Genomic DNA, 25,897 nt, shown 5'->3' on the forward strand with positions numbered 1-25,897 from the left:
GCGCCAAATCTGGCGCTTAGCCTCCACTCTTCCCACTGCCCTGTAGCGGTGGCGAGTGGGGTAATGGGGTTGGGGTTCACGTCAGCCTTGTATTAGCGGCTAATATGAACCCGTCCACGTACCGCCAATTGTCCCATGGCGATCTGAGTCACTTCTACAGCAGTGACATCAGCAATCACTGATGTCACTGCTGTAGAAGACAGCACTGTATACTGACAGGAGAGTAAAATCACCCCTGTCAGTATACATGCTGCTGCAGGAGGTCACTGGGGTTCAGCAGCTGATCAGCCCTGGTGAACTTACCACCATTGGAACGTTCTTGAGAATGTTTCCATGGTGAGGTCACGTGAGCGATCAGCTGATCGGTCATGTGAGCAATCAGCTGATCACTCACGTGCCCACACGTCCTGGCAGCCCAGTACCCTGCTGGGAGCAAGCGTGCTCCCAGCAGTATACCGCCGGCCACCGGGAGCATCAGATCGCCGCCGGGGACCAGGGGGACACTGGGGGACACCGGACAGGTGAGTATAAGTTTTTTTTTTAATTTTTACTTTTTCTTTCTTTTTATTAACCGCGAGCACGCGGGTTGGGCAGAGCAAACTACTGCTCCCCCCCAGCCACACCGCTCTCGCTGTTATCAGCGAAAGCGGCGGTCGGATGAGAGGAGTAGTAGTCTTCCTCTCCCGACCCGGGTACCACCCGCAGCACGTTTCCGGTGCAAATTCACGCCCACTGGCTTTAATTGAAGCGCAGCAAATCCACAGGTATAGATATTATACCTGCGGTTTTGCTGTGGTTCAATTCAAGTCAATGGGCGCGAATTTGCGGCATAAACGCCCGAACAATGGTCATGATACGTTTTTTCCGCAGTGGTAATCCTGAGCGGAAATTTCTGCATCATGTGCACAGCACATCAGGATCACCATTCCTATAGCTGGCAGACCTATTAACAAGCATTTTCGCAGCGTTTCCGCGGTGGGAAAACAGCCGTGAAAACGCATCAATAATGCTTCGTGTGCACATAGCCTAATACAAACATGTAAACAGCTATACAAATTATAATGTTGTTGAATCTGTGCAAAAAAACTGAAGAACATGCACATGGTTCACGGACTACTGAATAAGACATTAGTGACCATAAAACTTCATTTTTAGTGGTAGTGCCTTGGAGGGCAAAAATATTCCGACAACTTTTCGTCCTGAAATCTCCCATTTCCACGAAGGGCGTCCTTTGTAATTTTCTAGAAGCCTCAAAAAAGTTGGAAAATCTTTCTCTTTGAGACATTTACCATTACAGATTATTATGTACCATAAAATGTTGATGACCGGTCTGTGTACAATCACACATTCTAGATTTACCCAAGAAATGCACCTTCTTTTGCACACAGCAGTCGAGATCTAGAAAGATATTGCTGTGTCTTAAGATATGCTACTTAAGAAAGCCTATAAACATAGAGTTTGACGTATTTGTTCACACACGCGTTTCGCAATATGCCATTTTACTACCTGGATCAGTTCTAACTGGAGTTAGTGTGGACTGACATAAATACATTAACAGAGGTTCATGAGGCAAGTATGCAAATGGTCACTAATGAGCCAGTGCATATTCATTTATGTTTTACATACATCTCATTATATGATATTCAAATGAGCTGGTATTGTCTGTTCATATATTCACACGCCATGTAATTAAGTGTGATCCTGTACGATAAGCTCACTGAAGCTTAGGCTCTGAAAGGGAATAACCTGCAGGAAGTCGTATTTCTGCAAGATGATTACAAGCATCTTCTGATATTTCTTTTGTCTGATCATATTTTCCATTCTGTGGATTAAATGGATAAAAACAGAACAGAAGACAATGTTTTTGTAATCATAAAAAATGAAGCAGAAAGAAACTGAAAAGTCTATAAGAAACCCTCTTCAAATATTTGACAATTTAAACTATGTCTTTCACAGGGGTTTTGACAGCCTATGAATAGTTTTGTGTTACACTATATCCACTTGTGTGGGCTAGGAGCTTATGAGTGGGTATCTTTGTTTCATATTTCCAAACTTGGTCTCTATCTCTCTATAAAGGGAATCTGTCAGCAGGTTTTTGCTATGTAATATGAGGACAGCATGAGGTAGGGGCTGAGACACAGATTTCCGGGATGTGTCACTTATTAGGCTGTGTGCTGTTGTTTCAATACAATGAATGTTTTATCACCATTAGGTTATCACTGCCTGGACTACAGCTCATGTGAGCCCTGGTCTGACCACGCCCCCCCCACATTTATAAGCAGTCATTCATCACCCTTTTAGTCCCAGTATTAATTATAATATAAGTTTTATGTTTTGGCAAAAGTGTTCCTTTGTCACATTTAACATGCAATCTGATCAGCTGCATTTTCTAATATAGGATGAGTTGAACTGATTGAGATGTAGACGTGGGAAAAAATCAGCACAAATTGTGTTTTTCTCATTTAAATTTCTGTTCATTCTGGGCTTAAGAGTCCAGTGGGTGGTCCTAATCAGTTATTAACAGCTATCTCTGCATGTACAATTGTATGGGGAAGGCTATCAATCACTGATTATTACCGCCCCCTTTACTACTAAGCCCAGAATGATCAAGAATTACCATGAATAAGATAACATATAATGAATGTTTCCCCACAAACCTAAATGATCAATGAGTTCAATATACAGTATATAACATGCTGCCTATAGATTACATTGCCAAGCTGGCAGGTTCTCTTTAAAGTATTAATAACTTTATTTATATAGCGCCAACATATTCTGCAGCACTTTACAATTAATCGGGGACATGGAGTGACAATACAAACATCACAAAATAATACATACAGTGGCATGTAAAAGTTTAGGCACCACGGGTCAAAATTACTGCTATTGTGAACAGTTAAGCAAGTTGAAGATGAAATGATCTTTAAGAGGCCTAAAGTTAAAGATGACACATTTCCTTTGTATTTTAGGCAGAATATATATATATGTATATATATATATATATATATATAGTACAGACCAAAAGTTTGGACACGCCTTCTCATTTAAAGATTTTTCTGTATTTTCATGACTATGAAAACTGTACATTCACACTGAAGGCATCAAAACTATGGATTAACACACGTGGAATTATATACTTAACAAAAAAGTGTGAAACAACTGAAAGTATGTCTTATATTCTAGGTTCTTTAAAGTAGCCACCTTTTGCTTTGATGACTGCTTTGCACACTCTTGGCATTCTCTTGATGAGCTTCAAGAGGTTGTCACTGGAAATGGTCTTCCAACAATCTTGAAGGAGTTCCCAGAGATGCTTAGCACTTGTTGGCCCTTTTGCCTTCACTCTGCGGTCCAGCTCACCCCAAACCATCTCGATTGCGTTCAGGTCTGGTGACTGTGGAGGCCAAGTCATCTGGCGTAGCACCCCATCACTCTCCTTCTTGGTCAAATAGCCCTTACACAGCCTGGAGGTGTGTTTGGGGTCATTGTCCTGTTGAAAAATAAATGATGGTCCAACTAAACGCAAACCGGATGGAATAGCATGCCGCTGCAAGATGCTGTGGTAGCCATGCTGGTTCAGTATGCCTTCAATTTTGAATAAATCCCCAACAGTGTCACAAGCAAAGCACCCCCACACCATCACACCTCCTCCTCCATGCTTCACGGTGAGAACCAGGCATGTAGAGTCCATCCGTTCACCTTTTCTGCGTCGCACAAAGACACGGTGGTTGGAACCAAAGATCTTAAATTTGGACTCATCAGACCAAAGCACAGATTTCCACTGGTCTAATGTCCATTCCTTGTTTTCTTTAGCGCAAACAAGTCTCTTCTGCTTGTTGCCTGTCCTTAGCAGTGGTTTCCTAGCAGCTATTTTACCATGAAGGCCTGCAGCACAAAGTCTCCTCTTAACAGTTGTTGTAGAGATGTGTCTGCTGCTAGAACTCTGTGTGACATTGACCTGGTCTCTAATCTGAGCTGCTGTTAACCTGCGATTTCTGAGGCTGGTGACTCGGATAAACTTATCCTCAGAAGCAGAGGTGACTCTTGGTCTTCCTTTCCTGGGGCGGTCCTCATGTGAGCCAGTTTCTTTGTAGCGCTTGATGGTTTTTGCAACTGCACTTGGGTCACTTTCAAAGTTTTCTCAATTTTTCGGACTGACTGACCTTCATTTCAAGTAATGATGGCCACTCGTTTCTCTTTACTTAGCTGCTTTTTTCTTGCCATAATACAAATTCTAACAGTCTATTCAGTAGGACTATCAGCTGTGTATCCACTAGACTTCTGCACAACACAACTGATGGTCCCAACCCCATTTATAAGGCAAGAAATCCCACTTATTAAACCTGACAGGGCACACCTGTGAAGTGAAAACCATTTCCGGTGACTACCACTTGAAGCTCATCAAGAGAATGCCAAGAGTGTGCAAAGCAGTCATCAAAGCAAAAGGTGGCTACTTTGAAGAATCTAGAATATAAGACATATTTTCAGTTGTTTCACATTTTTTTGTTAAGTATATAATTCCACATGTGTTAATTCATAGTTTTGATGCTTTCAGTGTGAATGTACAATTTTCATAGTCATGAAAATACAGAAAATGTTTTAAATGAGAAGGTGTGTCCAAACTTTTGGTCTGTACTGCATATATATATATATATATATATATATATATATATATATATATATATATATATACAGTACAGACCAAAAGTTTGGACACACCTTCTCATTTAAAGATTTTTCTGCATTTTCATGACTTTGAAAATTGTACATTCACACTGAAGGCATCAAAACTATGAATTAACACATGTGGAATTGTATACTTAACAAAAAAGTGTGAAACAACTAAAAATATGTCTTATATTCTAGGTTCTTCAAAGTAGCCACCTTTTGCTTTGATGACTGCTTTGCACGCTCTTGGCATTCTCTTGATGAGCTTCAAGAGGTAGTCACTGGAAATGGTTTTCACTTCACAGGTGTGCCCTGTCATGTTTAATAAGTGGGATTTCTTGCCTTTAAATGGGGTTGGGACCATCAGAAGTCTGGTGGATACACAGCTGATAGTCCTACTGAATAGACTGTTAGAATTTGTATTATGGCAAGAAAAAAGCAGCTAAGTAAAGAAAAACGAGTGGCCCTCATTACTTTAAGAAATGAAGGTCAGTCAGTGCGAAAAATTGGGCAAACTTTGAATGTGTCCCCAAGTGCAGTTGCAAAAACCATCAAGCGCTACAAAGAAACTGGCTCACATCCGAGTCACCAGCCTCAGAAATTGCAGGTTAACAGCAGCACAGATTAGAGACCAAGTCAATGCCACATAGAGTTCTAGCAGCAGACACATCTCTACAACAACTGTTAAGAGGAGACTTTGTGCAGCAGGCCTTTATGGTAAAATAGCTGCTAGGAAACCACTGCTAAGGACAGGCAACAAGCAGAAGAGATTTGTTTGGGCTAAAGAACACAAGGAATGGACATTAGGCCAGTGGAAATCTATTCTTTGGTCTGATGAGTCCAAATTTGAGATCTTTGGTTCCAACCACCGTGTCTTTGTGCGATGCAGAAAAGTTGAACGGATGAACTCTACATGCCTGGTTCCCACCGTGAAGCATGGAGGAGGAGGTGTGATGGTGTGGGGGTGCTTTGCTGGTGACACTGTTGGGGATTTATTCAAAACTGAAGGCATACTGAACCAGCATGGCTACCACAGCATCTTGCAGCGGCATGCTATTCCATCCGGTTTGCGTTTAGTTGGACCATCATTTATTTTTCAACAGGACAATGACCCCAAACACACCTCCAGGCTGTGTAAGGGCTATTTGACCAAGAGCGAGAGTGATGGGGTGCTACGCCAGATGACCTGGCCTCCACAGTCACCAGACCTGAACCCAGTCGAGAAGGTTTGGGGTGAGCTGGACCGCAGAGTGAAGGCTAAAGGGCCAACAAGTGCTAAGCATCTCTGGGAACTCCTTCAAGATTGTTGGAAGACCATTTTCGGTGACTACCTCTTGAAGCTCATGAAGAGAATGCCAAGAGTGTGCAATGCAGTCATCAAAGCAAAAGGTGGCTACTTTGAAGAACCTAGAATATATCACATATTTTCAGTTGTTTCACACTTTTTTGTAAAGTATATAATTCCACATGTGTTAATTCATAGTTTTGATGCCTTCAGTGTGAATGTACAATTTTCAAAGTCATGAAAATACAGAAAAATCTTTAAATGAGAAGGTGTGTCCAAACTTTTGGTCTGTACTGTATGTTTTCATCTTTTACATTTTAAAACGTACAAAAGGGATAATGGGCAAAAGTTTGGGCACGCTGCACGGTTAGTACCTACAGGTGCATCTCACTAAATAAGTATATCATCAAAAAATGTATTTATTTCAGTACTTCAATCCAAAAAGTGAAACTCATATATTATATAGAGTCATTACAAGCAGAGTGATCTATTTCAAGTGTTTATTTCTGTTAATGTTGATGATTATGGCTTACAGCCAATGAAAACACAATAGTCATTATCTCAGTAAATTAGAATAATTAACAAAAAACACCTGCAAAGACTTCCTAAGTGTTTAAAAAGGTCCCTTAGTCTGTTTCAGTAGGCTCCACAATCATGGGGAAGACTGCTGACTTGACAGATGTCCAGAAGACAGTCATTGACACACTCCACAAGGTCCCAGAGTTCCAATTTTCATTTGGAAATCAAGGTCCCAGAGTCTGGAGGAAGAGTGGAGAGGCACACAATCCAAGCTGCTTGAGGTCTAGTGTGAAGTTTCCACAATCAGTGATGGTTTGGGGAGCCATGTCATCTGCTGGTGTAGGTCCACTGTGTTTCATCAAGACCAAAGTCAGCGCAGCCGTCTACCAGGAAATTTTAGAGCACTTCACGCTTCCCTCTGCCGACAGGCTTTTTGGAGATGGAAATTTTATTCTCGAGCAGGACTTGGCCCCTGTCCACACTGCCAAAAGTACCAATACCTGGTTTAAAAACAACAGTATCACTGTGCTTGATTGGTCAGCAAATCTGCCTGACCTTAACGCCATAGAGAATCTATGGGGTATTGTCAAGAGGAAGATGAGAGACACCAGACCCAACAATGCAGATGAGCTGAAGGCTGCTATCAAAGCAACATGGGCTTCCATAACACCTCAGCAGTGCCGCAGGCTGATCACCTCCATGCCACGCCGCATTGGTGCAGTAATTGATGGAAAAGGAGCCCCGACCAAGTATTGAGTGTATTTACTGGACATACATTTCAGTAGGCCAACATTTAAGATTTTTAAAACATTTTTCAAGCTGTTGTTATAAAGTATTCTAATTTACTGAGATAATGACTTTTGTGTTTTCATTGGCTGTAAGCCATAATCATCAACATTAACAAAAATAAACACTTGAAATAGATCACTCTGTTTGTAATGGCTCTATATAATATATGAGTTTCACTTTTTGTATTGCAGAACTGAAATAAATTAACTTTTTGATGATATTCTAATTTTGTGAGATGCACCTGTAGTAGCATCCCCTTTTGAAAGCATCACAGCTTGTAAATGCTTTTTATAGCCAGACAAGAGTCTTTCAATTCTTGTTTGAGGGATTTTCATCCCTTCTTCCTTGGAAAATCCTTCCAGTTCTATGAGATTTCTGGTTCATCTTGCATGTACTGCTATTTTGAGGTCTAGCCACAGATTTTCAATGATGTTCAGATCAGGGGACTGTGAGGGTCATTGTAAAACCTTCAGTTTGCGCCTTTTGAGGTAATCTATTGTGCATTTTGACGTGTGTTTAGGATCATTATCCATTTATAGAAGCCATCCTCTTTTCAACTTCAGCTTTTTTACAGATGGTGTTATGTTTGCATCAATAATTTGATGACATTTCATTGAATCCATTCTTCCCTCTATCCGTGAAATGTTCCCAGTGTCATTGGCTGCAACACAACCCCAAAGCATAGTTGATCCACCCATATACTTAATGGTTGGTGAGATGTTCTTTCCCGAAATTCTGTGCTCTTTTTTCTCCCCACATACCTTTGATCATTGTGGCCAAACAGTTTCTATTTTAACCTCATCGGTCCACATAACTTGTTTTCAAAATGCATCAGGCTTGTTTAGATGTTCTTTTGCATACTTCTGACACTGAATTTTATGGTGAGGACGCAGGACAGGTTTCCTTCTGATGACTCTTCCATGAAGGCCATATTTTTGCAGGTGTCTTTGAGCAGTAGAACAATGTATCAAAACTCTGCTAAATCTTTCTGAAGGTCTTTTGCAGTTAAGGGATGGGTTCTGATTTGCCTCTCTAGCAATCCTATATGCAGCTCTCACTGAAATTTTTCTTGGTCTTCCAGACCTTATCTTGACCTCCACTGTTTCTGTTAAGTGCCATTTCTTAATTACATTTTGATCTGAGGAAAGGGCAACTTGAAAGCATTTTGCTATCTTCTTATAGCCTTCTCCTGCTTTGTGGGCCTCCACCATCTTCATTTTCAGAGTGCTAGGCAGCTGATTAGAAGAACCTATGGCAGCAGTTTTTTGCCACAAAGTAAGAGGAGGCTGGGCTTTTATAAAGCTGGTAAATTTGCATAACCTGGCCTGTCCTAATGACGATAGTGAACAAGCCAAAACCCTAACAGACTAATTAAGGTCTGAAACCTTGGTCAAAATTATCTGAGCACACAAAACTCCAAGGGTGCCCAAACTTTTCCATCGGCCCATTTAGCTTTTTGTAATTTTAAAAATGACAGTATATATATTTTTTTGTCTAAAATACAAATGAAATGTGTCATCTTTAACTTTAGGCCTTTTAGAGATCATTTCATCTTCAACTTGCTTAACTGTTCACAATAACAGTAATTTTCACTAGGGGTGCCCAAACTTTACTTGCCACTGTAGTTCTACAGTTACAGGAGGAGTGAGGACCCTGCTTGCAAGCTTACAATCTATAAAGTGGATCTACCCAAATGATTCTAGTTTCTATAGCTTGTGCTCCAGAGCTTTACTTTCTATAACTGAAGACACTATGACTAGGGAAAAAACACAGAAGGGGGCACCATAATGTAGTAAACTAAATGCTTGAAATCTTGTCAATTATGAAAGTCACGCATACACAGCAGATGTAACACTAGCAAAAGAGTAAAACATGTTTAGATCTTTCCTGGTCAGGTCTTTGATCTAGCAGCACCCATTAAACCACATTTCTTGATACCTGCTGACTGTAAATTTACAACCACAGTCAGCTTTTTGTTATCTACTAGAATACACAAACGTTTTTCTGCATGTGCCTCTGTCATCATGTGCAATTCTGAAGTCACTCTTAGGTTAGGGTCACAAGACCATAATTTCTCTCTTCCGAGAAAATCAGTCCAATTATGGTAATCACACTCTGATCGGACTTTGATCAGAGTATGATCAGAGTGTAATCCGATTTTCTTGGATGCGGAGAGGATGGAAAAAATAATGTCTTCATTATGTCAGTATGTGAAAATCGGTCTGAACTCAGGTGTCATCCAAGTGCAGTCTGATTCTTCCCACGTACTCATTGCTTTGCATGGCCGAGTGCAATCTGATTCACAAATGAAAATTGTGTATAGTGCAAGGTTTTCCACCAAGATAATAATCAGACACGTGCACGGCCCCATAGAATTGGTCCAAGTGTGATCTGATGTTTTGTCAGATCACACTTGCACTGAAAATGACACATTGTGTGCTTACTTTTATTACTACACCTCTACGCTAAGATGGCAGCAAATCAAATTCATTTTCTAGGAGTTTTCATTCATTTCAAATGAGGCCACGACTTGTGCAACTTGTGAGAACAGCGATATGTTGCAGTGGGTTTTTTTGTACACTAAGGGCTCGTTCAGGTGTTAATGCTTTTTCTCGAAAGCAAAAAATGGAATGATCTGGTGTCAGTTTTTACCATCAGAGTTTCATCAGTTTTTCTAGTATGCAAAAAAATAATCTGCTGGAGATTCTCAAGCTTCTTCAATCATACAGCATATGAAAACTGGACAGCAGACAGATGGCATCCGAGTGTTGTTCAATTTATTTATGGAGCCATAGACTTGCAATGGCGAGTGTTATCAGTGACTTGGGTCAAAAACGAACATGACTACTCGGGCTGCAAAAAATCACGGAAACGTGAACAGTCCCATATAGAACCTTATCGAACTCGTACGTGAAAAAAACAATGTCTAAAAGGAGTCCTAAGGCAGAGAAGGTTCCAAGAAATTCTGCACAAATAGCTGGAAATACTCCAACTCTAACAGCAGCACCTATTGGCAGAGTGTAATTTCTATGTATACATGTTCTAGCATCCAGTGCTGAACATCAGCGGAGGAAAACATGATTAGCTGTCAAGAAGATATATTTTTTGTATATAAACATCGTATATGGGGAAATGTAACTGTATTTTTCATTCTGTCATTGGAATCAATGATTCTGACGCTGGCTGCATTTTGAATGCACTGAGCCCGTAAGCTCATTCACCTTGACCGTGACGACGAGCCCGTAATATTTTGGTATGTCTGATGGTTTAAAACAGTACGAAATGATACCAGTGAGTGTCCTCAGTTATTGTCAGTCTGCAAGATTTTCTGCATGGTCATGATAGAAATCTTATAGAAATCTTGAAGAAGTGTTAGTTTCCTCCTTCCATTTGCATTGGCAGACATCTGGAAGGAGAGCAGCTCTCTTATTCTTGTGTGTCTCTTATATCAGACAGAGCAGTGGGGGGAGGCTCCTGCTGCAGTTCGATGCCATGCGGCCAAACATACGTCTGTGCTTAGTGAGAAAAACAAAATCTGACGATCTCCTGGGAAACATATAGAAGAATTCTTTATATATACCTCACAGTTTAGATTGCAGTATGAGCCAGGATACGATCCATAAAAAAGAGAATATGGAGGAAGAATTTTTTTGTTGTGTGCGTGTGTATTCTCTACATTAAGGGGCTGATTTATTATTGCATTTGTGCCATTTTTCTGGAGTAAAAATGGTTCTAATAGTGACTTTTTTTTTTATCAGTGTCTATTCACTATTACATTTGCATATTTTTTAAGTTAACTTTACTTGGTTTCTCCTTTTTGGATGGGCGGGGGGAGGGGCATTAAGGTTGTGGCTTTGGTTACCTACATGTTATATCCTAATTCATCATTTGTAACATTATTTTGAATTATCACAAATTTCAGAGCTGAGTGACTTAGGGTATGTGCCCACGATGCATCCAGGCCTGCGGCAGAGAAGCTGTGGAAGAGCCGCCAGCGGCTTCCGCTCATTTTATGTAAATGAGCGGTGCCATTCTTTTTTACATGCAAACTTTCCTCATAGAGGTTAGGTCTATGGGGAAAGCCAGCATGCGGACCCGCCGGAGAAATAGACATGCTGCGGTCTGGAAAGACGCGCCGCTTGTCCGTTTCCGCGGGTGATCCGCAGGTGGCCAGATACGCATAGTGTACAAGGGATTTCTAGAAATCCCATCCACTATGCTGTAACATCTGGCAGCTTTGGGTTTGACGCTGCATAATTCCGCAGCAGCAAACCCGCAGTGGCTCCGGATCGTGGGCACACAGCCTTACTAATGTCTTACAGTAGTTTCCATAAAATAATCCTTTAATTGGTGCAGCAGCCTCCCCCGTTTTGCTGCGGTCGATTGACCAATTTCTTCCTATACTGTGGATAGGGAGGATACTGTCAATTAGTGGCACAAGATACTGGCCAATATAGGTGCGTTTCAGCTTGGAACGCAGTCACTGCACAGCAGAACCAGATGATATGATACAATGGTGCAATTGCACTCCAGTGTGGAACACACGTACCTCTGGCTTCCAGCATTGTCATCATGCACATGCACATTCGGCACAAGAGAACTCTAGCATGGAGCGCAGGTGCTTGTGGCATCATCACGGTGCACCTGCGCAGCTGGGACGGAAGCGTTCCATTGTGGAGCGCATTTTAGAATATAATGCCGGACTGCGCACCCATTGGAGGTAAGAGTGGTGAGGGCAGGGAAGAGGGAGGTCACCCTATAGTGCTTTGGGATGATTTTGAAAGCCCACCCTATCCAGACATGCACAGCGTATGACTGCGGACACTGGAGACTCCAATAGAGAACCTATCAGACTTCACAGTGGGCTGTACCCTATTTGTGGAGCCATGTTACACTCACGCCGCCTAAGTTCAGATATGGTTGAGACCGGTTACATGAATTCGTTGGAATCCTGGGGAAACCGTTACTCAGGGCGACCATAGGCGGCATCTTTTCTCCGGCACACGATAGATTCAGTTGCTGACCAGACACCTCTGACAAGAGTCCTCATAAAAGGTAGAACAGTAACATTTAATGAGGCACGGCCAGTGCAATGCAAATGTCTCTTTGAGCAACAGGCTCCAGTAATAACAGTACAGTCTCCTTTGCAACACAGCAGTACACAGTCTATTATCTGGTAGCGCAGTACAGCACAGTTTTAATGCATACACAACCACAGGCTTTTCCTTCACAAAGACTCAATAATACATAGCATTCTTTATCCTGCATGGAGATGGAGGGGAGAAAGGGTGTGATAAGATAGATAATCTCTATGACAGGTTTCCTTCCAGTCCTTATCTTCCACACTGTTAGCTCAGGGAGTCCAACTGACCTTTGTTTAGCTTCCCTCCTGACCTGAATTCTGTCCCGTTGCCTTCTGTAAGATATAGCTTATAAGCCACCTTTCTCTTAGGCTCCAGCCAGAAAATAAACAACTTCTCCACAATCCCCCTGGGGCTCTGCTAAAACACCTCCCTTCTCCTGTGACTGTGTTAACCCCTCTAGTTGCTGGATGCTTCTGGAGCACAACACTCCCTGTCTCCTGTGCTTGTGTTACTTCTAATAGTTGCTGGATGCTTTTAAAGCAACAGCACTACTTCTGTATGTCACACTCTGCAACAGCACTACTTCTGCATGTCACACTCTGCAACAGCACTACTTCTGCATGTCACACTCTGCAACAGCACTACTTCTGCATGTCACACTCTGCAACAGCACTACTTCTGCATGTCACACATATTTAAAAGCACAGCATGCTCAGCCCAGGTGTACCACAATGGGCTTATGATCATCTTTCAGCTTCTATACCTTTCATGAACACAAATTATGGCCTCCTTATGAACCACTAAAGGAGAAACGCATAGAGGCAGAGGCATAGAGGCAATCTCTTCTGACAAGCATCAAAATGATAAGTCATCAACGCTTTATATGATATTATATATGTTGTCCTGTTTTGAAAAACTTCCCTCAGAAGATAGGGAACCTAGATTTGACAATCAGATTCTAAGTATCAATAGTCAGGGAAAGTGAGGGTGAGCCGTCGTGGAGCAGGGACACCAAAACCTCGTTATCTAGGGTGCCAACCTCCGCTGCCAGGCAGGGAAAATATAGCGGATATCCTAGGGTTTCATGTGGTATGACCCGGGATTTTATCTATTGTTCCATAACCTTATCAGTACACCCGTCCCTCTTGGTATTAATGACGAATTGATTGTTATAACTCTGGTAATCATTATCATGCATATCTCTAGAAAAAGAGGAGACATTGAGTGTCGGTTTATGGGACTTATAGAGCAGTATCGTCTGAAATTCTCAGACTGTTGAGAATCTGGTCTAAGGGGGTTTGGTTGCTCAGACCTTCTGTGTTTTTGTACTAATTATTTGCAGTAGTGTTTTTTTCTAGATGTTTTTTAAATTATATCAATAAATATGATTTTTTAAGGGTTATACGTACGCATTCAATTTTTGGCACAGGGTGCCACAACTCATGGATAATGGGGACTACTGAGGAATACAAAGCATAAAAGTACTGAGCTCGCGCTGCAGCTGATAGACTGATTTTATGAAAACTACAGCACATGAATCAGAACTGGAATAGTATGTCGCCTTCAGATAGAACAGCATAAACCCAGTGACAGATCCTCTTTTAAAACCCAGAGAGTCAGATCAAATACAAAAAAAAAGAAAGAAAAAGAAGAACACAAACCTTTTACAGATTTGGTTGAGTTTGAACTCTTGCTTTTCTACACTAATAAACATGAATACACCTAGCGATCTGTAGACATCCATGCTGCTTGTGTGGGAATTGGCAGAGATGACAGTTGACTGATCAAGCACATTTCTAACAATTGTCTACGGTATATACACAACACCTCTACGGTATATAACATAGGTCTACAAAATAATTTTTTTCAGGTGCCAAGGTTTTTTGAATGGATTTAGGGTATTTTGAGGATAATCCTATTGCTTCTGCTGAATTGGTTCTAATTTTTGAGATATTTCATCCATGAAAATAATGCATTGCCTCAATGCAACTTGTGTGTGATAACAAATGCAATAGCTTTTGGTCTTTTGACTCTTTAACAGTGTCTTAGGTAATGAAATATCCCATATAATTATTTTGTATTTCAATTTGTAGGCTTACAATGCTATAAAGGCGACTTTTTGAAGCCAGAATTCTACTGTAATTAATTAACTATTAAATATTTCAGAAATTAGTGCCAGTCTGGCAAAACCAAAGTAATATTCTTAATCAGCTCCATAAGCTTACTATAAAACCGTTCCGACATCGTTGGCACCAAAATCACTGTATACCAGTGTAATTATTCCAATAGTTGTCAATCAAATAAGATCACTTTCTGTCACTGATGACATCACATCCTTTCTCAGAGACCATGGGGTCTAGTCTCTGCTGTGGTCACAGATGATATTTGCACAGCTCGTGTTAGTGACGGCATATAGGGGCAGGGGGATATGTGGGGAATGTTCTCCTTATGAACACACAAGTGTATTTTTTCAGCAATTATTAGTAGCTAAATACCAGAACATTTTCGATTACATTTTGGCTACCAGGGGTGTGGATATATGGCTATAATATGCTGTCTTTACATAGAAGAGCATATAAACTGACAGATCAGTTATAACCTGCAGGGAAGATGTAATATTACATGGAGCTCATTCATATGCGCAGACCAAATCTGCCAGGACTGCTGCCACTATTTTTAACTCACCTCTGTATAGTCTCTATGCACTTGTTGTTAATGCCACCCCTTTAATACATCGTGTGATATATATATATATATATATATATATATATATATATATATATGCCTTGCATTGTAGAGATGCATCCTATAATCCCAGCCAAATGTATCTGTATTTTATTTTTCAGGAGAAGGAAATGTCACTATCCAAATGCTGCATTAGTAAAGAGAGTAAATTCTTGCAACCCTTTTGACTTTATTCAAAACTGGACTGGGCCTACAAACAACTTTTGTGACCAATGTAGGGGTTCACGCTGTCAGGTAGCAGCTTGGATACAAGTGGCACAGGGATTTATATCAAAACAGTTTGTAATTTATTGTCCATCATAAACTTTACAGCTCTAAAATGAAAATAGCCCTCATTCAGTATCAATAGATAACCTAAACAGTATTTTCCTTCAGGCAGAATGAAACAACATAAATGTAGCAGCTTCACTAACCTCGATAATTCCCATCAGCAGCTAACACTTCTATTAAACGTGTTCAGCAAACAAACACTTCTCTGCTTGGCTCCAGCACACCTCTCTTTGTAGAGCAGACTAAGCGGCAGCTCTGCCTTTCTTTAGTCTCAACACACTCTGTACTGCTGAGCTAACCAAGTTGGTTTCAATAGGCCTGTAAACCCCAGACTGGATCATAGGATCGACTTTTCAAAGCCAGGTTCTTTTGGTTACTCCAAAAATTCGGACCTAAAATCCAGTCACATTAAACTCTCTCGGTAACCTAGTGTTACTGGTACAGCTTACATTATTGACACATATCTACCATCCAGGACCTTACAGTACCTTCTGCTTTCATACATAAGCCACAACGCAAATCAGAAACTTTCATTATTTAGGAATCTACCTTTTTCTTAGTGCTTGTTGTCTCTGCCTGTCTCTGCCTGATTTTACTAGTATAAAATCTTAGTCCTTCTAAATAGAAGACTTGATGGAGGTCGATATTGACTTGCAACCAAGACCTCTGTTGATAACCAACCCAAGCTTGCTTTTTTGTACTTTTACATTGATCAAAGAGATGTATGAATTTCATTGACTACCACAATAGCCTTCTCTGTGACCAATGAACAAAATAATGCCCTCTGTTCTAATATGGACTCCTCAGAACCAAAGCATACATTTTTTGCATCGAATTGGAAACCAGGGTCTAGAAATGTTAATCACTAATATCTGAATGACCATGTATTTATTGGTTATGTGTGTTTATATAGCGCTAACATATTCCGCAGAGCTTTATAGGTATTGGCTCCATCAGGAATCACAATCTACATTCCCTATCAGTATGTCTGTGGAGTATGGGAGGAAATAGGAGTACCCAGAGGAAACCCATGCAAACAAAAGGAGAACATAAGGACTCCATGTAGATATTATCTTTGGTGGGCTTTGGAACCAGTGCTGGAAAGCACCAGTGCAAACCACTGAGCCACCATGTTGACCACTATATCCATATCTATAGTAGGGGCTGGGAACATGGGTAGAGGTCATGAAGACCTGTGTGCATTTCTAGGAAAGTGTAAAGAATATTTATGTGGAACTTTGTTTGACATGGAAGCTATAATATAGAGCATACCTCGGTTTCAGGAGACGACATATGAGCATGTAGGCAGAAGGAGCCACTACAGGATCTGTTCAGCACCAGATCATTATTACTTCTAGGGGGAATAACTCAGCAAATTGGCAAACAAGGAGTATGCTATTATTTTTTTCTCTGTCAGATCCCCTATGAATCTGATATAAAAAACAAAACAAAACCTGTATGAAGTCAGAGGTACACAGAGAGACAAATTTCATCTCTGTAAAGTTTGTTGCACCGAGCTCAAATAAAGCCAAATGCTGGAGTCCAAAAGGGGTTCTCCATTTCAGCACTATGAAATATTTGATACAATACACGTTAGGTTGTTGTACTGTTGAATATTGATGTAGATTACAATTTTTTTGTCCATAAAGTTATTGTTACTTTGTGCTGTACTTTGCGTATTTGTATGTTTAGATCCTAGTAGCCAGGAACCTTTGGTGACCAGCTAAGCCACATTTTTAATCGGAATTTCTTCTTTTCTATCCTTTTATGTGTTAAAATGACCCTTTATCAAGGAGGAAATATGAACAACAAATAGGGTGACATTTTTGTATTCTGGATGCTCGTTCCATGGATGGTGACATTCCGGGTGATAGGAAGCAAAGAAAGGAAAAAAAATGAAAACGTTTGTATAAGATGTAGAACAATGTGACTATTGCACGTTTTATAAGCCAGGAGAACCTGAAATACCTCTCTTCCCTTCTAGGCTCGGAGTTGAACATTATTTGCTGTGCGCTGTATCCATTTTTTTGCAATTGTATGATATAAAGGCCAAGCTTTTCAGATTGCAACAGCAACACAATAGAGACTCTGTGCCGTGTTCCAGCCACGCGGTTGCACAGACTTTCTGTTCTCGACAGGGGAGCGTTCTCTGCGTAATTGACATATGTTCACCCTACAGCTGATACAATTCTACAGCCAATAGACATTATGTAGCAAAAGCAGCGTGCGGCAGTGGATTCTATGTATGCCGATGTACAGGGACGCTGCAATATATTTCTGGATCTATACATAACACAGTGTTTTAGACTTTCTAGACATAATTGGCATTCATCATGACACAATCTCGTTGTATCCTGGCCATGCTTAAAATGGAAGCTTTTTTTTCATTTCTGCTTGCAAAAGACTAATGCATTGTATTTTGCTGCTGTCAGGACTTCCAGTGACATATAGTGCAGCGCACTCATCACATGTAATCACTAATTAAAATTAGCAGCGGTTTTCCTATAATTAGTGGTAGAGGTTCATCTGCTGAGACTGTAATAATACAAGGCCTAAACCCTGGAGGGCAATACAATTCCCAGTGGTCAAGCTGATAATATAGAACCAATCCTCCTGTTCGATTAATGACTCTGAATAAATAATAGGGCTGTATAAATGCCGTGAATGTTCTGCTCACAATGTTACTACTACGTTGTAACCCCCAATAAGGCCTACAGTCCTAATGCCCTAAGCTATTGTTCATTTCTTCAATGTTCCCTCAGCTTATTCCTCAATTAAGTGGTAAAATAACCTAAATAATCTCAGAAAAACTGTGTAGAAGAAGAAAGTCAATGCCTGTCTGAATGGAGGAATTATCAGTAGATTTGTGGATTAGATGGTGCAGAAATCCTGTCTTTGAACAGATAAAAACACAAATGGGCATCTTAATGGGCACAGCATGTTTAATTGGTGCCTGATTAATACTAATTATTAATATATTATGTTTACTTTTATCCAGCATTATTTCACTATATATTACTAATGAGTGATATAAGCACAACTATAGGTCCTGATATACAGTAATGGATAATACCTCTAACCTGTTGCCCACTACAGCCATCTTGAGACCCTGTACTCCTCCAGTCCATGAAAACTGGCACTGGTAATGGCGGGGCTAATGTTAAAATATATTTGTGACATGAGATTTTTGCCGCTAGGCCTCCATAGCGTTGGCAGTACATATCCTGTCTACATAGGGTATATAATACGACTAATATTGTACAACTTTGAAGCTTTTCCATACATCATGCTATCTACTATATGGACTAAATCACATGACTATTATGAATTAGTGGATTCATATGAAACCAATCATCATATCCCGTAGAATAGCAGTCTAAGAAAGACGGTTATATTAATACAAGATAAGCAGCAAGTCTGTATATATGCACCAATACTATGTCCGGACAGTAGGAAATGATGCGGCAGATGTGGTTGGGTTTCTGCTCCCAATAATACCTAATTACTAACTACATAGAATTGCTTTTTACTGTAAAGCATATTTGTGGCTACGGTTAATAAGAACCTGAGATGTGTAATTACTCATTACGACTGACTAACCTTATAATATATTAAATTAGGTACAATGTGAAAATGTAACTAGCGCAGAAGAACAATTAATATGGCCAAAGCTAACTGTGCCAAAGTGATTTTGTCAATGACTGGTGCATGAGAGAAGGTACGTCAGTCTGACACCTACATCCTTAGACCAGGGCAGAATTATTAAAAGTATAGTAAATAGGCAAGAAAATTCGAACACTTCTGGCCAAAATGATAGTGCAGGTCAAGGAGTTGGATCTATCTCTTTCAATTTTCTCGTTGTTTGTAAGGCAAAAACAATAAAATAGTTACACTACTACAGTTACTAGGATGATGGAGAGCTTTTAATATAACTTGTATAATTAAAAAGAAAGAAAAAAAATCCTTAACATTTTCTCATGATTCACAACACGGCCATCATCCTAATGAGACTTTGTAGATCATCTCAGTTACACCACTTCATGGTCAATTGATTAAACCATTCAAGTGCTTACACTCTAGTCCATAGTAACCTTTTCCAGATCCCTTATCGGACTAATTGATGAAATCTGCGCATTGATACATTTTAACCTTACAATACCGGCCCCGCCATTAGCTGATTGTGCAAATTGAATGTAATGATGGAAAGGTTATAAACTGCTTTAATCAATTGCTAAACCATATGGGCTCAACGAAGAGGAAATGTCAGACAAACTGGACATCTTCATCACTTAGAATGGACATTTTGGTATCATCTGGCGCGTCTGGACCATACCATAGTGTTGAAGTGTCTACAAAGAACCAATATGCTATACACAAAACCTCAATGGTAACATCATGCATCATGCTTACCTCCATCTTCTTCATCAAAGGAGTTCATGCAGGGAAAGTAGATGGCCAGAGCCTCGAAGGATGCAGACAGACTAATCCGGCTCTGTGACCTCTCCATGAACATGCTTGGGGCGCTCCCCGGATCTGACGGGGGCTTCGGGAGCTTGGAAGCCCCATTTTTCACTCGGAGCACTGCACGAGGCGTCTTGGCAGATTTTGTGGGTCTCTTTATATGAAAAAAAATCCTCTATAACCTGCTGCACCCCAACAAGTGCCCCTGTACACTGTAGTCCTATGGATGCCGCTTGTAGATGGTGCATTTACAGAAGCAATATGCCAAGCCTTTCAAGGCTGAGGATCCAGGTCCCAGCCACCAGGTGAAATAGAAATAATCCCGTGCACCTATGCTCTATTGAGCTATTCCCCTCTCCTGCTTTCTTTCTACTTGCGAAGATCGCTGGTTGACTTCATTCACAGAGAGATGACAGGAGGGGGCTGAATGAAGTCATTATTAGGATGCATCCTGACCAATCAGTGCAGGCGAACAATAAAGGGAGGCTTGGTCTCAGGCACAGCAGAGCTGAGGATGAGAGAGAGGGGTTGGCAGCACATTCAAAGCATCTTTGCACTCAGTGCTTCTGGAGATGTCTAGTCATTGCTGAGATGAACACACATCCAGGACTCCATTACATGGCAATATAACACTCTTGTCACCATTTTCCTTTATGTGAACACATGACTTATAGCTCCGAGTGTGAAATTTGAGGCTTCTGCCACAATGTTGCTCATTGGGTCTCCTTTAAATTATACTGTTGCCCATTCACTTTGCAATGCTTTTGAAGACTTGATGTGACTAATCACTTGCTGAGATTTATTTCTGCAGAATTTAGTTTTGGAGCAGAAATCCTTTGCACGACCAATGAATTGCAGCTAGCATACAAGCTCGAAAATCTGCGTGTATCATCAGCATATCCAGGGCACATCCTACGCTTTGCTGGAAATTTCATAGTTTTGAAGTTATTCTATAGTGGGATGTGCACTTATAAAAGACGGACATTCTCACAGTATGTGCTCATTTGGGTACACTATGGTCCAATTTACAGTAAGCAATATAGAGAGAGTGAAAAACTGAATATTTGGTATAGGGACCCGAATATTGGATATAGCGCATTTAAATCACTGTAATTGAGAAAATCATCAGGAAGAGAGAGTTTGGTAGAAAGCTGCTACCAATGAAAATGTTTTCATAGACAATTATTTGATTACTACTGCATATGATTTACCAATAATTTATTGTTGTTAGACAGTATAATGGCCATTCCAGGTGGGATGCACTGTAATACTAGATTAACCCCTTCGCCCTCTTGCAATTTTTTTGCGCTTTCATTTTTTGCTCCACTTCTTCCCATAACCATAACTTTTTTATTATTCTGTCAATATAGCAATATGAGGGCTTGTTTTTTGCAGGATGAGTTGTACTTTTGAACGACAGCATTGATTTTACCATATAGAGTATTGGAAAACGGGGAAAAAATTCTAAGTGCGGTGAAACTGCAAAAAAAGTGCATTTACACAATTACTTTTTTTTTTTTTTATTTATTTTGTTCACTAAATGCTAAATCTGACCTGCCAATTGCCAAGGTCACTACGAATATGCAGATACCAAACATGTATAGGTTATTTTTTATTTAAGTGGTGAAAAAAAAATACAAAATTTGTAAGAAAAAAAATGTACTTATGTCACCATTTTCCGAGACCTATAGCATCTCCACTTTTCGAGATCTGGGTGATAGACAACTTTTTGCACCCTGAGCTGACGTTTTTATTGATACCATTTTGGAGTAGATATAACGTTTTGATCACCTGTTATTTCATTTCATTGTTTCATTGCATTGTTGCGGCCGGCCAAAAAAATGTAATTCTGGTGTTTCGATTTTTTTTTCATTATGCCATTTACAGATCTGATTTTTTTTTTTTATATTTTGATAGATCAGGCATTTCTGAAGGCAGCGGTTCCAAATATGTGTATTTTTAAAAAAATGTTATTGCTTTATTTTTAATGGGGCAAAAAGGGGGTGATTTGATGATGATTTTGTGTTTTTTCCTTTTTTTATATTTTTTTACATTTTTCTTTTTTTTACTTGCTTCAATAGTCCCTTTAGGAAATTTAAAGCTGTGATCATCCGACCACCTGTGCTACACATATCAGGGCTGCAGAAAACCAGATGGTATGACATGTCAATGCAGAATGCTGTGATAGCCATGCCTTGAATTTGGAATAAATCATAATCAGTGTTACCAGCAAAGCACCTGCACACCATCACACCTCCCTCTCCATGTTTCACTGTGGGCAGCATACATGTAGAAACCATCTGCTTACCATTTCTGTATCTCACAAAGACATGATGGTTGGTACCAAAAATCTCAAATTTTGGCTCATCAGGCCACATTGCAAATTCCCACTGGTCTAATTGTGTTTTGAAGTGTGTCTGGTACTTGAAGTCTGATGTCTACTTGACATGCCATTTATGAGGGCTGCTATCTGAGAGTCTCTAAATTTGTGGTTTCTGATGCTCGTAACTCTGAAGAACTTATCCTCAGCAGCAGCAGAAGAAAGTCTTCCTTTCCTGGGACAATCCTCAAGAGAGTCAATTTCATCATAATGTGGCGCCCATGTCTGTAGCGCCACAAAATGCCTGCATGTGTGATATAATTCATATGTATTGCCAGTAATGGTGAGGGATAAGTTCTCTGCTGTTTTCATTACATATACACATTGTTACCCGAGCCCTTACTGGAGGATGGTGCACTTTTGCCAAACCAGGAAGCTGTGCACGATCCCTCAGAGAGGGGAGGAGGTGCTTCAGTAGTGGTAGTTGTAGTGTGAGGAAGAAGAAGCACCATCATGGAGTTCCCTGTGCAAGGGAGAGAAGTGTGCTCTCTGCAAGGGCAAGCTGCATGTGGCAGGAAAGTGTTTTACCTGGGAGCTCAGCAACCGCATGGAGTCAAAGACACTGCTGCAAGAGAAAGTGTGTGTTATGACAGGATTCATGTTGCCTGCTCGCTGGAAGGGATCACAGATCCAGTAACTGTTTACCTTGGATCCCTGGGGATCCAATGAATCATCTACCAGAGGTGTAATTAGCAGCAGGAAGGCTACACAACCTCACAGAAGAGAATCTGAACCCTCACCATGCAGGCCTGACCAAAACCCTGTATGTGAATTGCATAGAAACTTCTGGAACTGTTTGCAGAACTCCAGTAAAAGGTACAAACTGGTTATTACCCTGTCTAAAGCTAATTATTTTCTGCAGCGCCATTTCTGCTCCAACTTCCCTGGGAGCCAGCCCCCACAATGGATAAAGACTAGCGCGCTCCCCCGGTTGGACCATACCAGCACTCGGACCACCGTGCACTAGTACCGTGACCGCAGCGGCCCGGCCGGGGTGGCACAGCCTCTTTCCTGGTGTCACGAACAGGATTCTGTGTGCCTAAGGACCCTAACTCTTCTAAGGAACCGCTGTTTTGTTTCAAGTCCCTGCCGCAGCAAGGAAGTTCCGGTGATCGGCTGTGCATGCAGTGGCGGGACTCGCGGTGGGTGGAGCACTGCTAGCTCACAACGCTCGAGGTCTGGCTACCTGGGATCCCACTGGAAAATGCATCAGCGGAGTAAAGACCGCAGCAACAGGAGCGGTGAATCACACCCCTGCAGGGGTTAACAAGGGAAAATGTGTAATCCCAGCAACCCTAGTGGGGCCGCCGCTGCGGCTCCCATATTGCCACTAACTATGTCTTATATACCGGGTGCAGCATGGCAGCCACAGTACACAGGTGAATCGCACACCTTAAGCGATTTCAAAGAGAATCTGGGAAGCTTGTTTGAACTTTACCCCATGTCAGAAGAGCAGAAAGTTACCACACTTACGAGTCAGCTCAGTGGCGCAGCCCAAAGAGAAGTAAAATCTTGGCCAGCTATTTATAAAAAGACTGTAAAAGACATTTTTGTTAAATTCAGAGATTCCTTTGATACCCGTACTGCCTCAGAAATAAAAATGCGATATTTCAGTTGTCGGCAGAAAGCACAAGACACTGTGTGAGACAGTGACGGGGATCGTATACTAGGGACGGTATATATCCCCCAGAATGTGTACAGAGACCTATTAAACCCATTGAAGTGCATTGCAGTCACAGACACACCTGCGGCTACAATCCAGGAATGAAGGTGAGCATTAGCCTGGCCAGGTCAATCTGGCTAAGGCGGATTAGTAAAACTCAGCAGGGCCTTCACTTCTTGGAGGAGGCTACAGGAAGGGAATGGGACGGCCTCCTCCCTCCAACCCAGGTTTTCCAGTGGCTCTTGCCACAGGTCCTTTAACCCCTTCGCAACCTTGGGTTTTGTCGTTTTTGCTTTTTCGTTTTTTGCTCCCTTTGTTCCCAGAGCCACAGCGTTTTTATTTTTTGGACAATATGGCTATGTGAGGGCTTATTTTTTGCGGGACAAGTTGTACTTTTCAACGCCATTGCTAGTTTTACCATATCATGTACGGGAAAACGGGAAAAAAATTCCAAGTGCGGTAAAATTGCAAAAAAAGTGCAATACCACAGTTGTTTTTTATTTATTTTTTTACCACGTTCACTGAATGCTAAAACTGACCTGCCATTCTTATTCTCCAGGTCATTACGAGTTCGTAGACACCAAACATGTATAGGTTATTTTATATTTAAGTGGTGAAAAAAAATTCCAAAATTTGGTAAAAAAAAAACTAAAAAAAAAATAGCGCCATTTTCCGAGACCTGTAGCGTCTCCATTTTTCGTGATCTGGGGCTGGGTGAGGGCTTATTTTTTGCGCGCCGGGCTGACGTTTTTATTGATAACATTTTGGGGTAGATCCGATGTTTTGATCGCCCGTTATTGCATTTTATTGCAATTTTGCGGCGACCAAAAAACGTAATTCTGGCGTTTAGAATTTTTTTCTCGTTACACCGTTTACCGATCGGATTAATTCTTTTTTTATATTGATAGATCGGGCGATTCTGAACGCGGCGATACCAAATATGTGTATGTGTTTTTTTTTTTTTTTATATTTTATTTTGAATGGGGTGAAAGGGGGGTGATTTAAACTTTTATATTTTTTTTATTTTTTTTATATTTTTAAAAACATTTTTTTTTCACTTACTGCATGCTTCAATAGTCTCCATAGGAGACTAGAAGCAGCAGTTGTCTGATCGTCTCTGCTACATACAGGGGACGAGCAGATCCCCTGCATGCAGCAGAAATGGTCCTGTGCTATGAGCGCCGACCACTAGGTGGCGCTCATAGCGACCAGATCATGACAACCACAGGCGTCTGCTGCAGACCCTGGGTTGTCATGCACGCCCATCGACGACCCACGATCACGTGACGGGGTCGCCGATGGACGGGGCTTATGACGCGCAACCCGGAAGCGCGCGTTAAATGCCGCTGTCGGAGATTGACAGCGGTATTTAACATGTTAACAGCCGCGGGTGAATCGCGATTCCACCCGCGGCTGTTGCGGGCACATGTCAGCTGTAAGAATCAGCTGACATGTGCTCGGTTCAGTGAGGGCTCAGCGCAGCAGCCCTCACTGAACCGGGGGTACGCAAATGTGCGTACTAAGACGTCATGGGTTGGAAAGGGGTTAAAAACCCTTCATTAAGGATTAGTGTTGTTCAGTGTTGGGACCAGCTAGGAACATAGCAGGAAAGCTTGGTGGGCCTGTGTGTAGATGAAACTACGCCTGGGAAGGCTCTGCACCCTTCAGGCTCTGGGAGGCCTAGCACGGCCGTTGCCCAAAACAACCATTGTTATGGACTTATGTTAACCCGGCTGCGAACCGGAGGACTTTCTGTTTTACCCATGAGTGCTAAATAAAAGCTGCTTATGTTGGACTTGCTTGGGTCACTGCCTCATTTGCTGCACGGTATGAACACCGCCGCCTTACAGCTTGGTGGAGAATGCGGGCATTGTGACTGAGGCATACCCCACTGGCAGCTGCATGACCACAATCCGGCCTGCCACCTTTCAGCCCCACCCCGTGGACAAAATGGAGGAGCTGTTAAAGCAGTTGGTACTCACCCAGCAGCAGCAGCTGCAGTCTCAGTGGGAACAGCAGCATAATCAGCAGCAGCA

General features: G+C 41.3%; 1 protein-coding gene across 2 annotated transcripts in view; it reads right to left on the reverse strand.

Annotated features, from left to right (window-relative positions):
- The window catches only part of RIMS4 (regulating synaptic membrane exocytosis 4), a 269,858-nt gene extending 249,614 nt beyond the window's left edge, over positions 1-20,244 (reverse strand). For both annotated transcript variants that reach the window (XM_073683530.1, XM_073683529.1), the window contains exon 1: positions 19,768-20,244. In XM_073683530.1, coding sequence (XP_073539631.1) covers positions 19,768-19,870 — 103 coding nt within the window. In that variant the 5' untranslated portion in view covers positions 19,871-20,244. The remainder of the gene's footprint in view (positions 1-19,767) is intronic.
- Positions 20,245-25,897: the final 5,653 nt, after the last annotated feature.

Source organism: Phyllobates terribilis, unplaced genomic scaffold (genome assembly GCF_046119375.1).
Source record: "Phyllobates terribilis strain yellow unplaced genomic scaffold, ASM4611937v1 Scaffold_5__5_contigs__length_657084704, whole genome shotgun sequence".
Taxonomy (NCBI): Eukaryota; Metazoa; Chordata; class Amphibia; order Anura; family Dendrobatidae; genus Phyllobates; species Phyllobates terribilis.